General features: G+C 34.4%; 1 protein-coding gene across 5 annotated transcripts in view; it reads right to left on the reverse strand.

Annotated features, from left to right (window-relative positions):
* Positions 1 to 4579: 4579 nt before the first annotated feature.
* EPHA7 (EPH receptor A7) overlaps positions 4580 to 22672 on the reverse strand; it is a 169557-nt gene continuing 151464 nt past the window's right edge. For 2 of the 5 annotated variants that reach the window (XM_059401077.1, XM_059401075.1), the window contains exons 10-17: positions 20291 to 20404; positions 19253 to 19438; positions 18580 to 18641; positions 16762 to 16971; positions 15899 to 16048; positions 8517 to 8710; positions 7310 to 7465; positions 4580 to 5269 (exon numbers count right to left, since the gene is read on the reverse strand). In XM_059401077.1, coding sequence (XP_059257060.1) covers positions 5155 to 5269; positions 7310 to 7465; positions 8517 to 8710; positions 15899 to 16048; positions 16762 to 16971; positions 18580 to 18641; positions 19253 to 19438; positions 20291 to 20404 — 1187 coding nt within the window. In that variant the 3' untranslated portion in view covers positions 4580 to 5154. Of the gene's footprint in view, positions 5270 to 7309; positions 7466 to 8516; positions 8711 to 15898; positions 16049 to 16761; positions 16972 to 18579; positions 18642 to 19252; positions 19439 to 20290; positions 20417 to 20877; positions 21723 to 22672 lie in introns of those variants that run through there. The other 3 variants (XM_059401076.1, XM_059401074.1, XM_059401078.1) reach the window with 2 other exon arrangements.

Raw genomic sequence — 22672 nt, forward strand, 5'->3', positions numbered from 1 at the left:
CGCAGGTTATATTTGATTGAGCTTTATTTGCTATTTATGGAGACTAGACGACATCTCATTTGCTACTATCTCCAAATCATCAAATGCTGGAAATTTAGAAACCCCTACTACTTTTACGCATGTCAAGAATTCCTCGTGCTGTTACATACCTACAGAACACTACAGCTACTTACTGCTACCTACCAAACTTTGTGCAATAGGTCCAATTAAATTAGATCAATTAATTAAATTTATTTTAACCTCAAGGTCAATCAGAAGAGGTCTTTTATTGTTTAATTATAGATTTAATTACATTCAATCACTGAACTTGAAAAAAATATCCCCTTACAGCACTTAAATCTGATGAGACTCACAGAAGCACTCCTGTTGAAATATTATATTCTTCTGCCCATATTCTTTAAGCTGAGATGTACTAGCCAGAGCAAAAAGAGGAGGGAGGTAAGCAGTATTGAGGGGACACTAATAATAAACCGAGAGGATGGTGTTCCCCTCAGGGCAGCTTGGATCTTTGCCAGTCACCATGCACTGCCTTTTCTCATTTGTTAGTATCAGGAGTTAGTTAAAGATCTCTTGCACTTAAGAATTTGACCACCTTTTTGCTTTACATGTCTTCTTTCCAGCAGCCTTCCTCAAAACTGAGACTGAGTTTTCATGCAGCTAATAATGTAAAACAAACGGTAAGAGTAGGAGTTAAAACTGTTTCAACAACGAAATTGTTACTGATGATCACCATGAGTTTCAAATCTATTTCTTACCTAGTGATAGACCTTGTGTGTATCTTTAATAGCTTTACACTTGTGCAGGGAAACACGTGCTGGCAGGATAGAGTATCTTTGTACTGCTTACAAATCCAGTCCTTTAAGAGACCACATGTGACTGCCCATCAGTGTTTTGAGCTACGTAATTATCTCCGTGTGAACTTCACAAGAGCTTTGCCTGTAGACTAGTTAGGGGTAGCCGAGACTTCAAGATTAAACCTTGTGTTTCAGCTCAGCCTAGCCTGAGTACCAGCATCACAAGTAATAAGCAGTGACAGTATCTCAGCTGGTCTTAGTCTATTCTCATTTTTGAAAACATGTTAAAATATTTGTGAAACATTGAAGAGCTTAAGACAGCGATGCTGCAAAATAGGGAGCACTTCATTCTCTGTGTTGCAGGGGCAAGTCAGAAGGATCACTGAGTCAGGGTCGATGGCAAGCAACCCAATAGGACCACCGGGTTTATCACCTTTTCCATTTGCTCTGGATCCCCTGTTCACACCCTGCAACATCCTAAATGCCAAAACTCCCCAGGCTTCCATTTTATATTAGATGTCTAAAATGTTTGTCAGGGTCTGATGACAAAATATTTACTTTCACATACAGATATCCTTATTAGTACCATGTAGTTGCAGTTTCAATGAAAAAAAAAAAAAAGAACAATAAAGGTTTTAACTAAAATGTCTGATAGTAGGGCTCTTTGAAGATACAGTCTTGTTATTCTATAATAATTAGAGTGGAATTAAGTCACTGTGCAAAAGGATGAAGGGAATCAGTGGCTATTAATTTTCTTCATATTCTAATTGGTCCACTGAAATATTTCAATGAAACCTTTACTCTAGACATCTCCTTTCATGATATTGTGTAAGAAAATAAATGAGTAAGGGACATAAAGGAACCCACCAATGATTGGAGACAGGATTTTCTTTCCATTGTCTAATAGACTTGTTTATTATTTTAAGCTGGTAAAAAGAGACTTATGATTCGTGTTGAAGAAAGAGTTATTTGTGCTTGATACATTGAAGACACTGTTTAAAAGCAGTTTGTCCTTATAAAAGGATGACCCCTGTAGTAATTGTTAGGCAAGGAGGGACAAATTCAACCAACAAAGAGCACATCTCGCCCCAAGTTCCCCAGGATTTCTCCACATAGAGCAAAAAAATACACATCAATAATTTATTTGAACATGCACATCAGCGAGTAGCACCGTTCTGGCCACTCAGGAAACGAAAGGGAGAATATCAGCATTACCTAAATTTAAGAAAGAAAAAAAAAAAAAAAGAAAGAAAGAAAAAAAAAAAGAGGTGAATTACACCATTTTAATTGTCTTAAAAACACGGATAAGAAGAGCAATTAAAATATAGTCCTAAATAGTGCTAGCTAATGTAGATTACATAAGTATACAATATGATTCAACTAATAGTGCTCTGACAAGCATAAACCACCAGTTCGCGTAAACAAGGCCCAGGTCGATTGCTGAGAAAATGTTAGATTCAGATGTAATAAAAGTTACTTTTATTTCAGTCCTGAATGCAAAACACAAGTCAAGTGTGAAGACAGCATTCTAAAAAAGGTGGCTCTGTTAAAGCAAGGAGGCCATTTCCTTTTGCATTTTTATAATTTTTGAGTTCTATTTTTGACGTTCGCTTTCTGTACCTTTCCTCCCCTGAGCACTAATTTATCAAAAAAAAAGATTTCAAGGTGCAAGGTGTACATTCTTATCGTTATACCATGTCATCTCTTTCTGGAAGAGAGTATTACAATCAGCATTACAATGTTAATTCTTCTTCTCTGAATGTTTGTTTCACATACATGTATTTCAAAATCATAACGTTGATTGGGAAAAGAAACCTACGAACGAGAGAGTGATGTATTCATACACTTCCTATTGTGCTGTGTGTCTTTTCCCATCCCTTCTCCCCTTTCCCTGTAAAGAGCTGTAAAAAATTTAAGGCAGATGAGGTATATTGCTGAAGAAAAAGTTATTTTTGAAAAAAAACTCAAAAAAACTTTTATTCTGCCCTTCTACTCAAGAAAGACTAATCAACTATAAATCTAGTGCTAGAAAAAAGCAGGAAAGACACTGTTTGCATGTACCATACTATGTCTTCTATTTCTAGAATGGCTTTTTGTTAATTTAATTTTAATAGAAAAAATAAGCACCTTAAGCTATGAACAGGAAAAGAACTTCATTATTAGTGAGTTTAGAATCCAAACGGAATTAGGAACACTCACTCAAACTCTTTCACTCATTCTCTCAAAGGCCAATGCTACTGATTAGAATTGTAAAGTGCTGTACTTAGTATAAACACTTGTATACACTGCAGACACTGAAAAATAACCCTCAAGCACATTGTGTTATAGTTCCAAAAATATATTTACAGTCTATTACAAAGATTACAAATGGAAGTGTCTAGGTGACTGTATTATGCTAATTAAAAGTATTTTACAGATTATTTTTCCTTAGGGACAAAAAACATTTTAGTGAAATTAAAATGATTTTTCTAGTCAATCAAAAAATAAATTAAAATATCAAATAACACTGTACAGTGATTTAAAAGAAAAAAAAAAGGGTGGGGAGGGGTTTGGGAAGCAATCCATTTGAGTTTTTCTATAGCCATCTTTGGTCCTAAATGTGGGAAAACACATTATGTAGCACTGAAAATACCTGTTCTTTTGTGATGCTCTGCAAGTAAAATAGAAAAATATAGTGCATTTTCAATGTATTCAGAGCCCACTACAGAGAAATGTGTGTACAAAACAAGACAGTATAAATAAAATTTACAAGTTTTACAAAGGAACATTTACAGGTTTTTGTTTCTGTTATTTGTTTGTTTGTGGATGCCCACATTATCAAACAAGACCAATTATGACCGATCCCTGGGATCTTTCTCTATTAAAATCATTATAAACAGCCCAATTCTCTTTGGAAGTACAACAGTTCAATTCTGGGGTAGTTCATGATTTTCGTAACTTCGAAAGCATTACTCATAATATGCATACATTCCTGAAATATCTATAAAGACACATTTAATTATTGCTTATGAAATTCTAACACAGTAATCAAATAATATGGTTTAATAAATAAAGCTTAAAAAAAAAAAAAAAGCCAGATCCTTCACCTTTTCCTTACACGGTAAAAAGAGCTCTTTCATTTAATAAGCTTCTGACATCAGTGTTCACAAATAAAAGGCTTTTTAAAAACTGCAGTGGTGATATCCTGTGCAGCCGATTTGTTTCTGAAAGGTGAAAATGTGAACTGCCCCTTTTCTCCTGCTTCAGAGTTCTAATATAAAACTTACTTCTTTCTATTCGTGTTTGGACTGCATTAAACAGAATAGGATATAAAATATACATCAACTATTTCTCCTAAATTTCCTAATGTCTCAATATTGGAAAAAACCTCGATGTGCTCGGATTAAATTTTAGGTAACACTGGATAGTTCTTGCTCTCAGACACTTGCCTTCACCAACACTCTTTAGATGAAGTGCCTCAATTTTTTATAGTCATAAACCTACAATTTGCGTTTTTTTTTTATTAAATTCTGTCTAGTAAAATCACTCTATAAACAATCTGTTAAAAGTGCCTTATAGTATTTATGGATCATTATTGCTTTTTTCATTGAAAAGATAGTGTGTTGTTTGATCTTTACAAAAAAATTTCTTTTTAAAAAATACCAGAGCTCTTGGCAACTTAACATTTTTGTGATTACCTGCCAATTAGCAAATGATATCAAAACAGCACTGATTAAACAAAATAAAATGGCACAAAAAGGATACCAATGTTCTGACAGAGATATATCTTCAATCATGCTATGTGGTTGTTTTTTTTGTTTCTTTCTTTTTTTTTTTTTTTTAATTTGAGATTCTTTCAAAGGTACCCAGTGTAGCAATGTGTCATAGATTAACACTAAAAAGGTCCAAAGCTATAAACAACTTTCTAAAACAAAGTCCTTATGAAGAATAAACACAAATGATTTTAAAAAGGAATCGTCTGAAATCACATATTTAAGGAAAATATTTCATTGATTTTAACAATAAGATCATGATTTTATTTGACAAATATATTCTTTCTTAAATTCTTTATGTACATTTTAAAAAGTCTATACGATAAAAAGGAGGTTAGAGAGCTCAAGGTGTTTGGATGTTTTCAGGTAGTACTTTGTTTATTGTCACTGCTGTTTTCCTGGCCACCAGTGGTGGATCCTAAATTCCCTTTTTATATATTCTGGTGGCACTTAGGAGTTCAAGTCTATAGGTGCTTCTTAAATCTTCTCTTCACTGTAGGAAGGACCCAGGACATCAACTGTCTTCTAGCAGCATTCTTATGCATATACCGAAGGCCAGTACTGTTCTCTCTCAATCCATAATCTCCCTGATAAGGGAGAAATGCTTATCACACTTGGATGCCAGTTCCGTGTAAATGTAGCATTTGTGCTCTCATAGTCTGAACGCTGCTCATAATTTTCTTCTGATGCCCAACCAGTGTGATCCCTAAACTCATCACATCTCTGGAAAAGACAAATGCATTTTGTTAGTTATCTTACAAAGAATGTACTTGGTACTCAACTGTCATCAGCTCTTTAATTCAATCTTCTGTTTATCTGAGGCAAACGGATCTTATCTAAGTGGTCTTGGGTATTATGATCACATTCCTACAGTGGGTCAGACTGGCGAGCTGCATCAGCGTGCTCCTTCCCAAGAACCTAACTGCTCAGGCTCTCAATCTGCCGTAAATTCTTTTTAAACTGATCTGAAATTTTGTAGACAAAAATTAATCAAAGTCTTAAAAGTATTCTTAACTTAAGGTAAGATCAGGAAATGTTATTTGCATGGTATTCTTGAACCTAAGTGAAGTTTAAAATTTTTTTTAATTTAAATTTTTTCCAATGTTCCAAAATTCATTGTTTATGCACTACAACCAGTGCTCCATGCAATATGTGCCCTCCTTAATACCCACCACCAGGCTCACCCAAACCCCCACCTTCCTCTCCCCCAAAACCCTCAGTTTGTTTCTCAGAGTAGAGTCTCTCATGGTCCGTCTGCCTCTCCGATTTCCCCCCACCCACTTCTCTTCATCTTCCAATGTCCTCTGTGTTATTCCTTATGTTCCACAAGTAAGTGAAACCATATGATAATGGTTATAAGGGGAAGTGGTGCAAATGTAAGCATTTGGGGTTCTAGTAAATCAAGAATCTTCGATGATCACCAAAAGATCTATATTGAGTTTCATTATTGTAGGGTAATTCTGAGCACATTATTCGTTGTATACTTGACTCCAATTCAGTTCGATCATTTCACTACATTTTAGAAAAAAAATTACTTTCTAAAATGTGCAATACCTATGTTTAGTAGCTTAAATGTGACATCGACTAACTGTGTCTGTATATGTAGTTTTACTTTTCCTAATAGCCAGGAAGATTGAGCTTAGGTATTTGCAAGTGATTAAAAGATGGCAACAGTACAGTAGCGTAGTATTTCATAGTCATGGTCTAAAAAGACTTTGAGGATCCTAGTTTTTCAGTGAAGTAGATTGCTTTGGAGAGATGGGGTATACTTATGCCAGCTCTCCCATGTGGTAACTAGAAGGAAACCAAACAAGACAGCACACACACACTTAAGTTCACATAGATGCTACTTCCTGACATGCCAGGAGAGAGAAGCTGATTTCTGGCTCTCTCAGCTGAAACATGTGAAACCCTTCGCACAACAGTACATAAGATGGATCTGCTCATAGAACCTTGAAGACTGTTTCCCATTTTCAAACACACTGATCGAGAGGAGCTTCATTGCCCGTGAGTTATGTTGCAGCCAAAGAAGCTGATGTTCAGAGATGATAAGTGGATTTCCTAAGATCACATAATCATTGAGGGAGCCAGAGATGAAAATTTAGTTCTTTTGACTTCCAGTTCACAGCAAACTTCAAAAGTTGTTTTAGGAGGTCATTCATCAGGTTAAAAAATAATAATAATGGGTCAATCACACACCTTCCAAAACATAAGCTAAACTCTCAGTTACAGTTAATTGAATTAAGCTGCCTTGGATCTCTTCAGAAAGTAATCCTATTGGATGTCAAAATGCATTTGGTATTGGGAAGGAAGCTTTGAGTTTTTAATGTCATAAAAAAACGTGGTGAGAGAAATCCTCCTTTGCAATGGAGAAAGTTTCTTTCTTTACTGCATAGGCACCCAGATGATACAGTGGTTAAGGAAAGAGGAAGGCTCATGGTGTGGTGTTTAGAACACCGTCTATAGAGACAAACGGATTACCACTTACTAGTTGAGTCAGTTTGGAAAAACATTTACATTCTCTGAGCCTGCGCCTCATTGTGTATAACACTATTGACTTAAAATTATTGCTATGAGAGTTTAAAAATGGACTACAACTTCAAAGGTCTATTTAGCACAATGCCTGGCACATAATAAGCACTTATTAAAGAGATGCTTTTCTCCCTGATTTTGTGGTTTACTTCTCTTTAATATATGGCAGATGATAAAGCTCAGATTGTACATAATATATGCTTAAATAGAATTCTGAGAGCTTCAACTTACTCGATAGTCATCCTGGCCACTGATTCAAGGGAGTTGTAGCCAGCGGCTGTGAAGTTATCTTTATACCTTTCCATCTTAATAGCTTGTAGCCATTCTCCAACTGAACAAAAGGTAGTGAAGTCGGGAGTGTTTTGATCCAAAAGAGGACTTATTGGCCTAGATACAAATGAAAACAGAAAAGCACATTATTTTTCTTTTCATGAACCAAAAAAGAATGTCTTTGCCTAAACAAACAAACAAAAAGCTATAAAGAATAAAATTACATATTCCAATGGGTGTTGTAGTAATGGATAAACAGACAAGTTAATACAAATCTAAAGGCTGCCCGGGAACTACAAACTCTGAAATTGACATTGTATTTAGATTTTACGACCTCCGGAAGCATCTTCCACACATTTCTAAAATTCCAGCCAACAGTATTTGTAATCAGTCCATATTTATTTGTTCACTTGCTTCACCAAAAGCAGCTGTGAGGGAAGGAAGCACGTTTGACTGTGGACTAACTCGTTCTATGTGGTGCTACTGAGAACTCCGTGCCTTCGCTGTACTGATGGCACCCTTGAGAGCGCCTAGTGAGTTCCTACGACCTACGCAAGGGCACACTGAGCATCAGGTTCACCTAGTGGCTGGAGCAGAATGATTTCTAGCGCGCCTCACAAAGGGCGGGTGGGGGGGCAAGTGCAGAGAACGGATGCAGTGTTTTGGACTCCTTTTGACGGGTAAGCCCCTTTCATCACTCACTGAGCTACTGTCATAAACTTTAACGTCACAGAGTATTACTAATAATAAATAAATAATAAGTAATAAAACGAAACTAGTTTTAGTTTTACTAAAAGACTCAAAGCAAAGCAAATTGCCTCATGCAAAAAAGTAAGGCGATAGTAATAAAGACCCACGTAACCGGAGTACTGACTTGAAAATGTGAAATGCCCCCTAATCACAAAATTCCAGTTGGAAAGTCTTCTAAAACAGATAGCCAGTGATAGCTCCCATAACTTTTAAGAAAACCAAAAGGCAATAATAATAGGTCTCATTAAACACTAATTTAATTAAGGTAAGCCATCTGAAAAGAAAAACACAATAAATTTCACACCGGTTCTAGTTTAACCCAGGTGTCAGCTTGCCACTGGGTTAGGACTGAGGAGATAAATGGATCAGGTGAATATTCGAATGTCTCCCAGATTCCATCCACTTAGGTATTTCTTACCTACTACAAGTTCCCAGGGGTGTTTTCAGACTATTTGGGTTTCGAATCATTTTGTCTAGAATTCCAACTATCTGCTCAAACTTCGGCCTTTCTGCACGTTCCTTTTGCCAACAGTCCAGCATCAATTGGTGAAGACCAGCTGGGCAGTCCATGGGTGCTGGCAAACGATAACCTTCTTCTATTGCTTTTATAACCTAATAGCCAAAGGGACATTAAAAATATTACTGATTGAGGTTCAGTTATAATAACATGCATTGTCTAGCAGGCGAAGAGATTTATTGAGATAAGACTGAAGCGCCCTTCGAAGCTTTGCAAAAAAACTTTGTTATTTTTTGTTTTCCTGAACACCCATAAACATTCAATGTGTTATTAAGGAGTGTATGAAGAGCACGATATCATGACCCTTCTAGCTGATTTAGGAATTAGGAGCAGCGATTAAGTTCAACCAGGTGCAATAGACAAAAAATTTTCATGTCATCCCAGAGGTTTTTAAAAGGGAATATGTTATGGAAATATTTTACATGTATCTGGCTGTACATGTACATACTTGCCTATGGATGTATGAATTCTTCAAGTTGTAAGAGGAAGATCTGAGTTACCCAGAATCACCCCCTGCAAAGTTTCAGGGTTCAAATAACATTTTCAAACTAAATCTCAAAATATGTGAATGTGCTATGATAGAAAATATTACCAAGCACACTATTACTTTAAATAATATAGAGCCTACCTACTTAGGAAATGTATAAAGTTATAATATAGAGTGGGGTGTTGAACGAGGAGTATACAGGTGGTTCCTGAAGGTGACTGTACCACATTCCAAGTTTAGTGACCTCACACTGGCAGACTGAATGAAATCAGCCTTGCAAAGGGGCAAGGGAATGGATTACACCAGGAAATTGGGAAAAGTTAGAAATTAGGACTTTCCCACTCCAGAGTGCTGGTTGTTCAAGTTCTATCAGCACATCGCTTTCTATTTATATCTAATAACAGCCTGAAACACTGCATCAAGCTTTGAATGTTCATGAAAAATAAGTCTCCAAAGACACAGGTACATAGCAATAAAAAAGTCTGAAAACTACTTATACAGTCTTGTTTCTTTTTGTTTATATGGAAAGCAAAAATAGATCTTAAACATTAGAAATTGTTAGAAATTGGAGCAGCACAAGAAAATACTTAAGAAGGCAAGCAACACAAATAAGGACTCGTAAAACATTAACATCATGTCAAGGGGGATTAACAAATCCTTTTTGATACTGACTGACATAATGGCAGTAGAAATGTTTAAAAAAAAAAAAAAGATGGGAAAAAAACCAGAGGTAGCCTTGAGTTTTTGAAGAAAATAAAGCCATAGGTAGGCAGACAGAAAGCTGGTTTTAAGAAATGTTGATTAACTTAATATTTGTAGGGAAACATATCCCTGATGCTGTTGACATTCAAGAATAGCACATTAAAATATAAAAAGTCGCCCTTTGGGATGAATGAAGTAGCTGGCATCAACAGTTGTTTCATAAAGTCCTTCATATAAAAAAGAAAAAAGGAACGTTAAGAAAAATCTATATATGTAAATTGATAAAATTTAAAAGGTAAATAGATTAACTTAATTATAGTGATTTTTGAAAAGTACTGTAAGACAAATCCTCAGCTAAAATTCTTTCCTGATTACTACATTGTACGTCCTGCACATCCGTTTACTTGTACTTTGGAAAGCTAGGTTACGTTATTTAAACAGTGACTAAGTTGTAAATAAGTAAATCGACAACTTCTAATAATTTATATATTCAAAATGAACAATAATGAACAATCGGGAGACATTTTTTTTTTCCTAATTGGGAAAAGAATGACTTTCCTTACGTCGGAGGTTGCTTGTATTTGAACCTAAGAAATATCTTCCTGATTTAACAGGACTCCACTCCCATGCTTATAACATTGGGGCAGCCCTTACTATTTTGAATCATCTTCTAACCAATGTCCCTGCTTGTGCAATGCATGTAGAGTGATCTTTCCATTTTTTTTTTTTTTTTTGCCTTGAGAATAATCTTTAAAAATGCAAATCTAGGGGTGGCTGGTTGGCTCACTTGGCGGAGCATAAGACTCTTGATCTCAGGGTTGTAAATTTGGGCCCCATGTTGGGTGTAGCAATTACTTAAAAATTAAAATAAAAAATAATAAAATGTTAATCTAAAACTTATCATGATTCTCCAGACATTAATATTTTTCAGCAGCTCTCCAAGCCTTCATAAAAACATTTGGAATTCTTCATCACTGAACCCAATATATTCTTAAGTCTTTGTGCCAATGAACATAGTACCATTAAATGACTCTTACAGGAATGAGTTAATGAACCCTCTGTGGTTTCTCCTATTGCAATATAGGAATTTCATGATTCTTATTATTACAGCAGGGAAACATTAATTTCAGCACAAAATGAAACTTCCGGCTTTCAAAGATACAGTGTTTTACAAATTTTTAAAGGAACAGCAGCTAAGGACAGCACTTAAAATAAGAGATTCTCTGGATTGGGAATGGACTTTGGAACCTTAAGTTTCCCATTAGGAAACAGGCACCTATCTCTAGGAGCACTACAGAAAATTGCAGGGAAACTTCAGCTTCAGGGCGCACACATTGGCATAATCCAAGATATATATAACCTTTGAGGGGAAACCTGCTGATGGGGGGATGATTCAGGCACAAACTGAATCTAAAGGTTCTACAGTTTTTATTTGGTTAACTGCATTTTATTCCCAGTTGGAAGAGTAAAAGGTACTTTCTGCAAATAGTTATACATTCTTGGAAACAATAAGGCACACAGGTAAAATGGTTGAACCTACGTTTCTTAGAGCATTATGTAATTATTCACAAAATTCATTTAAGACATCTTCTTAAAACGACCAGAAACCTGTTGGACAGGGATTCTCCTGTCCAAGAGATGCTTTTCTCCCTGATTTTGTGGTTTACAGGTAGATCTAGCCTTAATATTCTAATAGAAGTCCAAGAAAACAGAAAAATATTAAGCAATTTCTAATTCTAGATAGGTCCGAGATTAATAGGAAGTGACTTTGGTAAATGACATGTATATAGGGAGCACTTCTTTGGTATATACTGTAAAGAAATACTTAGAAATAAAAACAAAAGTTTCTTGCTATAAAGTGTTTCAGTATTATTACAGTATGGTCATTGTAATTAGGAGAAAAAGGAATACAGAAAGACCCTATGATACTGGGCTTGTAATAACTCAAAACGGGATCTAACATGATTGATTTCTGCTCTTTGCTCATGCTCGTTTCCATTCCATTAACTTCACAATAATATATGACCCACATTTTATGCAATTAAATATTCTGGACCACACATATGGGATGATGGCAAAGTTTTACCAAAAAAGATCAAAATTTTGTTTCTATCATAATGTGAAAAATAAAAAGTCATAAATCAGTGGTGACTTTTAAAAGGAAAAGAAAAAAAAACAGGGCTCACAATTTAACGAGAGTAAGTTTAAAGTGTATTATATTTTTGAAATTCTTAAAAAACGTCTTCTGAGCCTGGGTGGCTCAGTGGGTTAAAGCCTCTTCCTTCAGCTCAGGTCATGATCCCAGAGTCCTGGAATCTAGCCCTGCATTGGGCTCTCTGCTCAGGGGGGAGCCTACTTCCTCCTCTCTCTGCCTACTTGTGATCTCTTGTCTGTCAAATAAATAAATAAAATCTTTAAAAAAAGTAAAAAGTCTTCTAATGAACCATTTTAATAATTTATGGACATGTAATTATTTTTATCATCTTATGACTAACTGCTAGTTAAACTAACAATTTATTGGTTTAACTTAAAGCAAGAAGAAATGACTTTGTTGAGTACTATAAACAGAAAATATGTAATCTATATAATATAATCTATATATATAAAATATAATCTATATGAAGAATTTCAGAATTTCAAAATTTGAGGGTAAAAGTTTTATTTGAACTAATTAACACACATTTAATTAAAAATAGCTACTGTGAATGCTAAGAGTATTTTCAATTTCTGTAATATTTATTATCTTTGACTGAATTTACACACAGAAAGATCTTTCTTTGAAAGGCCATTACAGAAAGGGCCAAACATCTTTTTAAGAAAAAAAAAAAAAAAGAAATAAAACTAGAAATTTATTTGGGAAGCTCACTCTCAAATTTAATAGCAAATAACTAAATTCTAACTGTTCCCATTGCAGTGAAAATTCAAGAAAATTATAAATACATGAACATACAATAAGAATCCGTTCAAGTGTTAATCAAACAATAACCTGTTTGGATGTGGTCATCATCAAACACATGCATATTATCTTTTACCAAGTTTTTCTTACTCACTGCCCTGCCCAGCATGCAAATAAACCTTTTTGGATACTACCTTACTGACTTCTACAGTACTCCTGGATCAGAGTGATCACAGAAACCTATTTTTATTCAGCATTCAGCCTGGAATTTTGTGGACTTGCTTACAAACATAACCATCAATTTACATATTGTTTCTCACGGTGTCAAAAGTCTTAAATCCAAGGCATTTGAAATTTGAAGTCTTTCTAAAATCCCTGATAAATTCCTGTCAACTAAATTTGAACAATGTAAAGATAATGAATTCATTTGATAAAACAATATAAACTAATTAAAAATAATAATATTTGGTTAGAAAGTAAACTTCCCAGAAAACACAATCTATTTGCAAATGCACAAGATTTCCATATGCATCGGTGGTTGTCAGATCTCTTAAGTCTCTCCATGAACTCCTACCGGAGACTTAAAATAAAAAAAATTTTATCTAGAGAATTTTTTGCCAGAATGAGGTTCATTATTTTGATTACTCATTTTTTTTACCATTTGCATTTTGAAACTTATATTTTTTAAAGATTTTATTTATTTATTTGAGAGAGAGAGAGAGAGAGCATGAGATGGGGGAGGGTCAAAGGGAGAAGTAGTCTCCCTGCCAAGCAGAGAGCCCAATGCGGGACTCAATCTCGGGCCTCCAGGATCATGACCCAACCCAAAGGCGGTCACTTAACCAACTGAGCCACCCAGGTGCCCCTGCATTTTGAAACTTAAACATGTAATTGCTCAAATAGCACTTCAACGACGTAAGTATAAATAATGAGCATTATCCTATAAGAGAAATATTAATATAAATTTTACTATAAAAACAACTGTGTAGGTAATCTCTTACTATTATAGAAACATGTGTCTGAATTTAAACTTCAGACTTTCATAATTACAAAAAAAGAAGAAAGGTAGTGCTAAATGTTCTAGGTCAGAAGTAAATGTCCCTGTAGACATAATTTCATTTGATCAGTAAAAATATTTGTTAATTCTTGATACACTAATTATATATTCTTGAAATTTCATTTTCAGGAAAAAAACAAAGAACATTTAAGGAATTCTAAAAATTAAAATTGAAGATTTTTTTTTCTTCTTAACCATTTCTCTTATTTGTTTTTTGGAAGTTAAGTGAACTTTGAATTTAAGTCATCTTCTATTCCTGTCATTCTTTTATGTTTGAATCTAGTATAGAAGGAAGGTGTCAAAAGAAATGAAACTCCACCGAATGTCTAGGGAATGTAAATATTTCTCTTTCTCTGCCCCAAGGATTTGTTTGCCCACATTTTGACAGTCCATGAAATCTTTGACACTGAGTCCTGTCAAATATTAACAACTTTGCCTCTGCCAAACGGACTCATCATTTAGACTTTTATCTTTAAAAAACAGAAACCAAAACCAAAAAAACAAAGAAGTTTCATGTCCTCTCTCAGTTCAAAACACCAAAACATCTAGATGATTTAAAAGTTCCACCTCTTCAGGCTGTGAGCTTTTCAGTTAATTCAGAAACTACTTCAAACTTACCAACAAATGATCTGACTTTATTTGTCAAAAAAGAACCATTTAGAAGTTTTAGGAATTTGACACAGTAAATTCTAAAAATAACCCCCCCAATACTGATTTGATATAACAATGTTTGAGACCTCTTTATGAAAAATAACTCAATTTTATCTTTAGTCAGCTTCTGTTGCTGTCCATGTCTATAATACTTCAAGAATTCACTACTCCAGTTTGCTAGTCACATCCTTCTTTTAAATGGCAATACAGACTTTCCTCAAGCACCACTTACTTCTTTACTCATTGAGAACATGTATTTTTTTTTTTAAAGATTTCATTTATTTATTTGACAGACAGAAATCACAGGTAGGCAGAGAGGCAAAGAGAGAGGAAGGGAAGCAGGCTTCCTGCTGAGCAGAGAGCCTGATGCGGGCTTGATCCCAGGACCCTAGGATCACAACCTGAGCCTAAGGCAGAGGCTTTAACCCACTGAGCCACTCCTTCATAAAGTCTTTCACCAATTTGCCCCAAGTTAATCTGCATATCAAGTCACTACCAATGTGCACATCTCTGTTCAAGGGTAGGGAGTCTATTTGGTTCATCTCTGCACACTTTGCTAAGATTTGATTCTGGTCTATTCAGTACACCTTCTTGGAAAATTCTCTCATTAGCTATGAACCAAAGTCTTCTCAGATTTCCAGTTCAAACCCTAGATTTTACACTTGCTCTACTTCTATCCAAATTTCACTCACATTTTCAGTAAGTTGAACTGTATGAATCTGCTAGTATTTGAACATTTCTGACTTATGTGAATACCAATTTCATAAAATCCAACCTAACAGAAGCAAATATTCATTTTCACTTATGCTATATTATTTTATAAATGGTTTCTTGGTGTGAGATGTATGCCCCCAAGAACTCCATCACCTTCTTTTGTCAAAGGATAACAGCATGTTTTATGCCTTAGTGTATATCACGATGCATATTTAGTTAAGTGCTAGCTTGTTAGGAATTTCCAAGAGCACTCCCATTGTGATTACATTCTAAAATATCACTACGAAACACTTACCAATACTGATCATAACATCGAGTTTGTCTCATGAAATTAAAATTTAATCAGATCAACCAACAATAGATAATTTAAACCCGTTTTCTCAAGACTTTAACAGAAAAAGAAAGATAAGCTTCAAAGACAAAATAAAGCACTGTCTTCCTTCCCCTCCTCTCTGCAAATGATTCTTCCACTCGTGTGACTTTCCCACTAGAGATGGGCAAGCACAGCATCATTATCTTTATTAGGACAACATATCTTTTGTATGCTTCTACTACGGCGAGAGATTTAAAAAAAAAAAAAAAGAAGCAATTCTTCAGAATGAAATTAACTGAACCATTAATTTATGGTAATCTTTATGGAAATAACTGTGACAACTCAGCAATCATATTTTTCTAATTCTATAAAAGTTTCTTCTTAGGAGCCATGACCTACATGTTCCAATAACAATGGACATTAATGTATGAAATCTTTTTCATTTAACGAGTGTAACACCTACATCTTGATTTGACATGTCCCAGTAAGGTCTTTCTCCATAAGACATAACTTCCCACATGACTATTCCATAGCTCCATACATCACTGGCTGATGTGAATTTCCGGTATTGGATGGCTTCGGGTGCTGTCCACCTTACTGGAATTTTTCCACCCTGTTATAAAAAGAAATTGAAATTTTAAATATGCATAATAACTTATAAATCATTTATAGCAGAACTATAAAGCTGCAGTTAAACACTTGTATATTTGGTTAGCAATTCAGCAACATCTCATCTATCTGTCTTGATTCTCTCTAAGTGTATTTAAACGTACTAATCTGTTTTTAAAATGTCATTACAAGTTTTCATTTTTAAGGCAACTCAATTTAATGGCCCCTTAGGCTGTCTTAGGGCAAGAGTCTAGTCAAAGGACAATGACAAATTAGGCAACATAACTATGAAAAGGGAATGAAATATAAGGAATTTAACTAAATCTTCATTTCTTTTCTTTTTTTCCTGATCTCACGAAAGTTGTAAGAATTAGTAGCATATTTAATATTCTTTTAAAATCTTTATTTCAAATAGGATTATATTTCTCTGCTACAATTACAAGAGCTAGCAACTAGATGTTTTTGTATAAAACTGTATATTATGTTCATGAACACCCTGATTATAAGACAAGCATGTTGCCATTCTGATCTTACTTCTCTTAGTCTACATGTAGAGTGGAAAAGCAGCAGTGATTCTTCTAAAAGGAGAAAACAGCATCAACAAAAATCTGAGATAAATTTGCCTCTTTTCTACTGTTGAGTTTCATATTACATCCTGCTTTCTCGGTCGGAAAACCTTAGGAAGACAAAGAAGTGCGGAAAGAGACTTTTTCTTACAGTTGTTGTATAGACAGCTTCTGGATCATCCTCTATAACCCGGGACAGGCCGAAATCGGACACTTTACAAACAAGATTGCTGTTGACAAGAATATTGCGAGCTGCCAGGTCCCTGTGAACGTATCCCATATCGGCCAAATATCTCATTCCAGCAGCAATTCCTCTCAGCATTCCTACTAACTGAATGACGGTAAATTGCCCATCATGTTTCTACAGGAAGACAAGAATAAAAGTCCTTTACTTTCAAAGGAGGACAATTGTTGTGAAAACTGCATTCTAGTCATTTACTACAGCATAATAGGAATTATTAACCAATTTTCTACATAATACAGACATCTGTGAAAAATAAAGTGGTTGTTGATTCAACTGACCTTCAGATAATACAAAAAAATCTTTGGTAATCGTTTAGTGATTTAATAATCATTTAGTTACTCTTACTGATTAAAAATAGTTTCAGGTTGTGCAGATCCAAAAGTATACACTGATTTTTGAGTCAAAGTTAGGGAATGGAATATCTGAAAATATTATCCCTGACAAGTAATTATTTTTTGTTATCTGCTAAAAATTATGTAAATAATCTAGAAATACATAAAGCGATGAAGACACATATATTGAGATATGTTTTTCTCCAAATAGTAAAAAAGGGAAAGGAGAAAGTTTTTGATTAAAGATGAAGAAAAACTAAGAAGTACAAAGTGGTTATGCTGGCTGACTTTGTTTTCATTCTATATTTTTCCTTATTTTGCTGTTGGTGGGAACACTACTTGGAACAAAGATTCTCTAAAACAGATGCACTAGCAAATGGATTTGAGAGCTCTACTGCAACCAGACTGGCCACCATCTATTTCTAAGCCATTATTTTAAGATTTTATTTATTTATTTGACAAAGAGAGAGGGAGGCAGAAAGAGAGGGAGAAGCAGGCTCCCTGCTGAGCAGAGGGCCCTATATGGGGCCAGATCCCAGAACCAGCCCAAGGCAGACACTTAACCAACTGAGCCACCCAGGCACTCCTCCAAGCCTTTTTTAATTCACAGATTTCTCCAACTGAGTTGTAAATATGTTGCATGAGGATATTGGTTTGAGTTGATAAATTTGCTAGGTGATGCTTTATTCCAAAGAAGTGATAGTTATGCATATCATAATGATGCAGAAATAAAAATTTCTCTAAATCTTCAGATTGTTTACAATTTAAGTTGAATGTATCATTCCAGATTATGTATGATAAAACTGCATGTTCTCTTATTCTTTAGACTATTTTCTCCTCGCCATTTAGAAAAATGTTAACATGTGTTTATTCTTAGGTGAAAAGTCTCAAAGCAAAATTGTGTATGTTTATATATTTAGAATTTATTACAAAATAATCACATATTATTAATTTTCAAAATGTTAGTAATTCTATCTTCTACATTCAGTGTTCATATAGCAATAAGATAGAAATGGTTCCACGCAGCAGAACTGGGATCATCGTGCTAATAATGAATGCTCTTCTCTGTATTATCTCTTCCTACTAAAAAAGTAAAATGTTACTCTAGAACATGTATTCAAATTAAAGGGCTTCTGGTAGGTAACCTCTGTACTTGAGGGAATGTGTTAATAAGTGCTATTGTTTAAGTCACAATGTAGCAATTCCTGGCTCAAAAGGATTCTAGTTCAAACCAGACTAGGATTCTGATTTTTAATCTCATCTGTTTTTCTAAAAGCAATTTTCTGATCTGTTAAAGTTTATAATGTTTATTTTTATACTGTAAAAAAATCAAGTTATTATAGTGGTAGTATGTATAGTATATTTAGAATGAGAGGATAATTTTGGTACCTACCCTGAGAAATGCATCAAGGGCTCCATTTTCCATGAATTCTATTACTATCATGACTGGTTTCCCTAAAATTAAAAAAAAATGCACACACACATATATATACATATATATATATATATATCTATAAGAAAAAAAAAAAAGCATTGCTTCAGGAACCATAACCTAAACTTCAGGCTTATTCCCATTCTCACCCTTGATAAAAAATGTGGTGCTCTTCTGAAAGGCTGAATGGGTGAGCTGTGAGTGTTTCTAACGTCCCCAGTGCTGCTGTTAAACTCAGAGTCTGGAAGTTTGTTTGGAAGACGGTTATGATTCACAATTAAACAACAAAGTCAGTGTGTTCTTCTGACTTCTGCTCTCTGAACAAAACTCAGAAAAAATGACACTTGATATAAAATGTAAACACTAAAACGTATCACTTTTATGGCTACTGAAGCTGAATGAAAATATCAGTCACTCCGTCTATCAGATTTATTCTTTAATTCTCATTCTGCTTCATTTAATCCTGAATTTTTTCAGAGGTAGTCACATAAAAGAAGAAGTTAGTCCATAATATACCAAGAAAAAAAATTCATTTAGAATATGCAATATATTCATGACTTGCTTTTTGATTAGGTACAAAATAACACTTTTTTTCTGACAGTCAGGGTGATAAATGAAAGATATCAATATCTACCTCTTGTAACCACCCCTTCCAAATGGACAACATTTGGGTGGTCAAATTGCCCCATGATGCTTGCTTCACATAAAAAGTCTCTCCTTTGTTTTTCTGTGTAACCAACTTTGAGGGTTTTTATGGCTACTGCAACATCTCTTTTCCCTGGAAGTTTCAAACGACCACTGCAGACTTCTCCAAATTCTCCTGAAGTAATAGAACAGGCAAGTGTATTTTAATCTCAAAAATATTTCTTCTAGCAAAGTAAATGCATAATTCTAAAAACACTTTTAAGCTCCCTAAACTATCTGTTATACAAACTGTTTTTTTAACTGGATCAAGGCAAACTTTTTAAGGAAAAAAAACACAGATTTGAAATAGTATATTTAATGTACACTGATGATTAAAGCATAAGGGCACATTTGCAAATTCTGAACATTGCTATTTCTTTTGCTGTTTGAAAAGCAAATATTTTTTAAAGATTTAAAAGTCTGGAACTCATATGCACCATGACTGCTAAATCTAAGGGAGTTGGATCCAATACACATAATTACTCTGAAAATATGTTGTATATGTAGGAAATAATATCCCTTTTAAATAATTTATACAAATTAATTTTCTGCATGGAATTAAACAGCTAACCTACAAATACATGAAAAAAGAGATAAAAATGAAAGCCCGGCAGGAAGACGGTTGATCAAGTAAGAGGAAATGTATATTCCACCAAAATTCAGGAACATTCTAATTAAAAAAAAAAAAATACTGAGGCATTCCCTAAACAACAGGCCAGAACTATTATGCAGTAGCTTTCAGTAGAACAGTATCTTAAAAATTCAACAGAAGGTAAAAGATACAGAGATTCTCTGTGGCATATGCTTCTTTTTCACTTTTTTTTTTTCTTGAGCTCTCATAAACAAGTACAGCCTCATTGCTTCCAACAGTTCAGGTAAATGCAAAAGTTCTATACTTGAGGTATAATTATTTGCCTGTCATTATGATATATGACTTTCGATCCTGGCTAAATGGAACAGCTGAACAAGGAAGCTACAACAGCCTTACCTGCACCAATCACACGCTCAATTTTAATACAGGAGGCATCTAGCTCCTTGGCGAATTGATGGACAGCTCTATTTGGATCCTCATAGGTTTCAGGGTCAATGTAGGTTTTGGTGCCTGGAAATTTAACTGTAATGATGTAAGAAAGCATGACTGTGATGAAGCAAAGCACTTATTGTGCAGTCAGCCCAGGAATTTCATTATGCAGAGTGCTCCTTGGAACAGTGAACTTGCTTCCACATCACCTGAGTCACAGCAGTTTCAACAGACTACTTCAGTCTGTTGGCGTATAGGTATTATCTGCAAGCTTCTATAGGTAACATAGGATCCAGCTCATAGGTTACGAACTGAATTGCTTTTCCAGTAAATCAACAAAAGACATCACCAAAATTCTCTGACATGACTCTTATCAGACTGGAGGTTTAATTAAATTCACTGCTATCATGGCATAGTTCAAGCCATATTGAGGTTTGTAATGGACTTGGCAACACATTTGTAAATCTATCAGTCAGTCAATCAATCAAATTAATACACTGGGAAAAGAAGACATTTCATTTACAGGTAGCCTACTACACTGACAGCAATATTAAAAACATTTAGACATCTTACTTATTCTTTTGATTTATTTTCTTAAAGACCAGCCACTGTTGACATATACATAAAATTAGTACAAGATATGAGGGACCGCTATCACAGAATCAGAGAGAAATCTACTAAAGACACAGTTTCATCTTCACCTTGAAGGGCAGTAGAGGCCAGATGTACAAAATGCAGAGTAAAGTTAGAAAATTTACAATATTCCTGGGATCTGCTAACCATGTATGACAGCAATTTGAAAGAGGAATGGTTTATATGAACTTTCAATTATAAGGCTCTGGAAGGAGGTAGCCAATATGCCTCAGAAAAGGTAGTCAAAATTCAAACAACATAGAATCATCTTAAAAGTTAAAATCTTCTTAAAATGCACCCAGAAGCATGCAGGTAACAGATAATGCTAAGTCAACTTTAAATGAAATTCAATTACAATAATGTATTCCAAATCTAATCATTTGGTTAACGACAAAGATAAGATAGATAGGCATATATTTGGTTATATTAATGCAATAAAAAGAATTACACTATATCCTCAAAAAAACTTTATTGTTTTTAACAAAGCCACTGAACAATCTTTTCATTAAATCTTACTATTTTGAGAACAATATATTTCTTTATGTATTACACTACAGCCTAACTGTGCTTATGTCATCACATTAAATTAAAAGTATATTTTAAAAATAAACACATAACAAACAAAAAGAAGCAGAATGTCTAAAGAAAATGGGTTTAAAAAATCTTGATTTATTCTGCTGTAGTTGATTGTTTATCCAAAATTGATTGTCTTAAACAATTATTGTTGCAGTTTATAAAACTGACAGATGCTCATTTGTTACTAAAGCTGAACATGAAAAAAAAAAACAACACAAGAAGAAAAGAGAGAGGGTATAGAAAGAGAAAAGAGAGAAGAAGGAGTACAGGGAAGAGGGGGGGAAGAGAAAAAGAGAGAAGGGAAGAAAACAATAGGTTAACCTCCTAGATTGGCAGGCACATAGAGAATGAGCCATCTTCTCCCTTTTTATTCTCTTTCTTTCTTTCTTTCATTGTTTTTTTGGTTTTGTTTTGTGATAAGGGAGCTAGATTGGAGGTAACCTTCTGCATCTCAAATGGGTCTCTGATGGTTCTTTATTCAAGCTGTCATAAAACATTTTGACAGGCCAGAGCAATTTTGGCATAAAAACATGAAATACTGCCCAGCTTGGATTCAAAGACATTGTTAGAAGAAATGGTAGGAGGAAACAAAATGTAAATTGGAATTGCTTCACTAAACTTCTCCATTGTGTTTATGTCTTTAAATGTAGCACTTGGGGCCATGGAGAGTTGAGGGCGCCTGATACAAATGACTGGACATTCTATTAAATTCAGTGCTCTAAAAGCTAGTTAAATGGTTGCTTTCATGTTTCTGTAAAAATTCAATCTGGTGTCTTAGCACCTAAGAAAATTGTCTGTATACTAACGAAATAAAAGGACACCAACTTGTAAATAGCTGGTGACCATAGTTTTGTACTTTACGTATTTTAGATACAGCTATAAAATCAGATAAAATGCCTGGTACTCATCAAATGACAAAAAAAGATATCCTGTAAAAAAGGTGACTAGAAAATATCAAGCATTTACCAGGATAGGATATTGTTAAGTGCACTTTAGTTTTTCATTATTCATTTAAAAATGGATGTTTTAAGAAAAACATTAACATAATTTCTGAATAGGTTGGTTTGTTGTTTCTCTCAATTTAAGTGTATGAGCTTTTTTGTTTTAATATCTCATTTCCATTTCTCATGAGTGTTAAAT

Source organism: Mustela nigripes, chromosome 5 (genome assembly GCF_022355385.1).
Source record: "Mustela nigripes isolate SB6536 chromosome 5, MUSNIG.SB6536, whole genome shotgun sequence".
NCBI lineage: Eukaryota > Metazoa > Chordata > Mammalia > Carnivora > Mustelidae > Mustela > Mustela nigripes.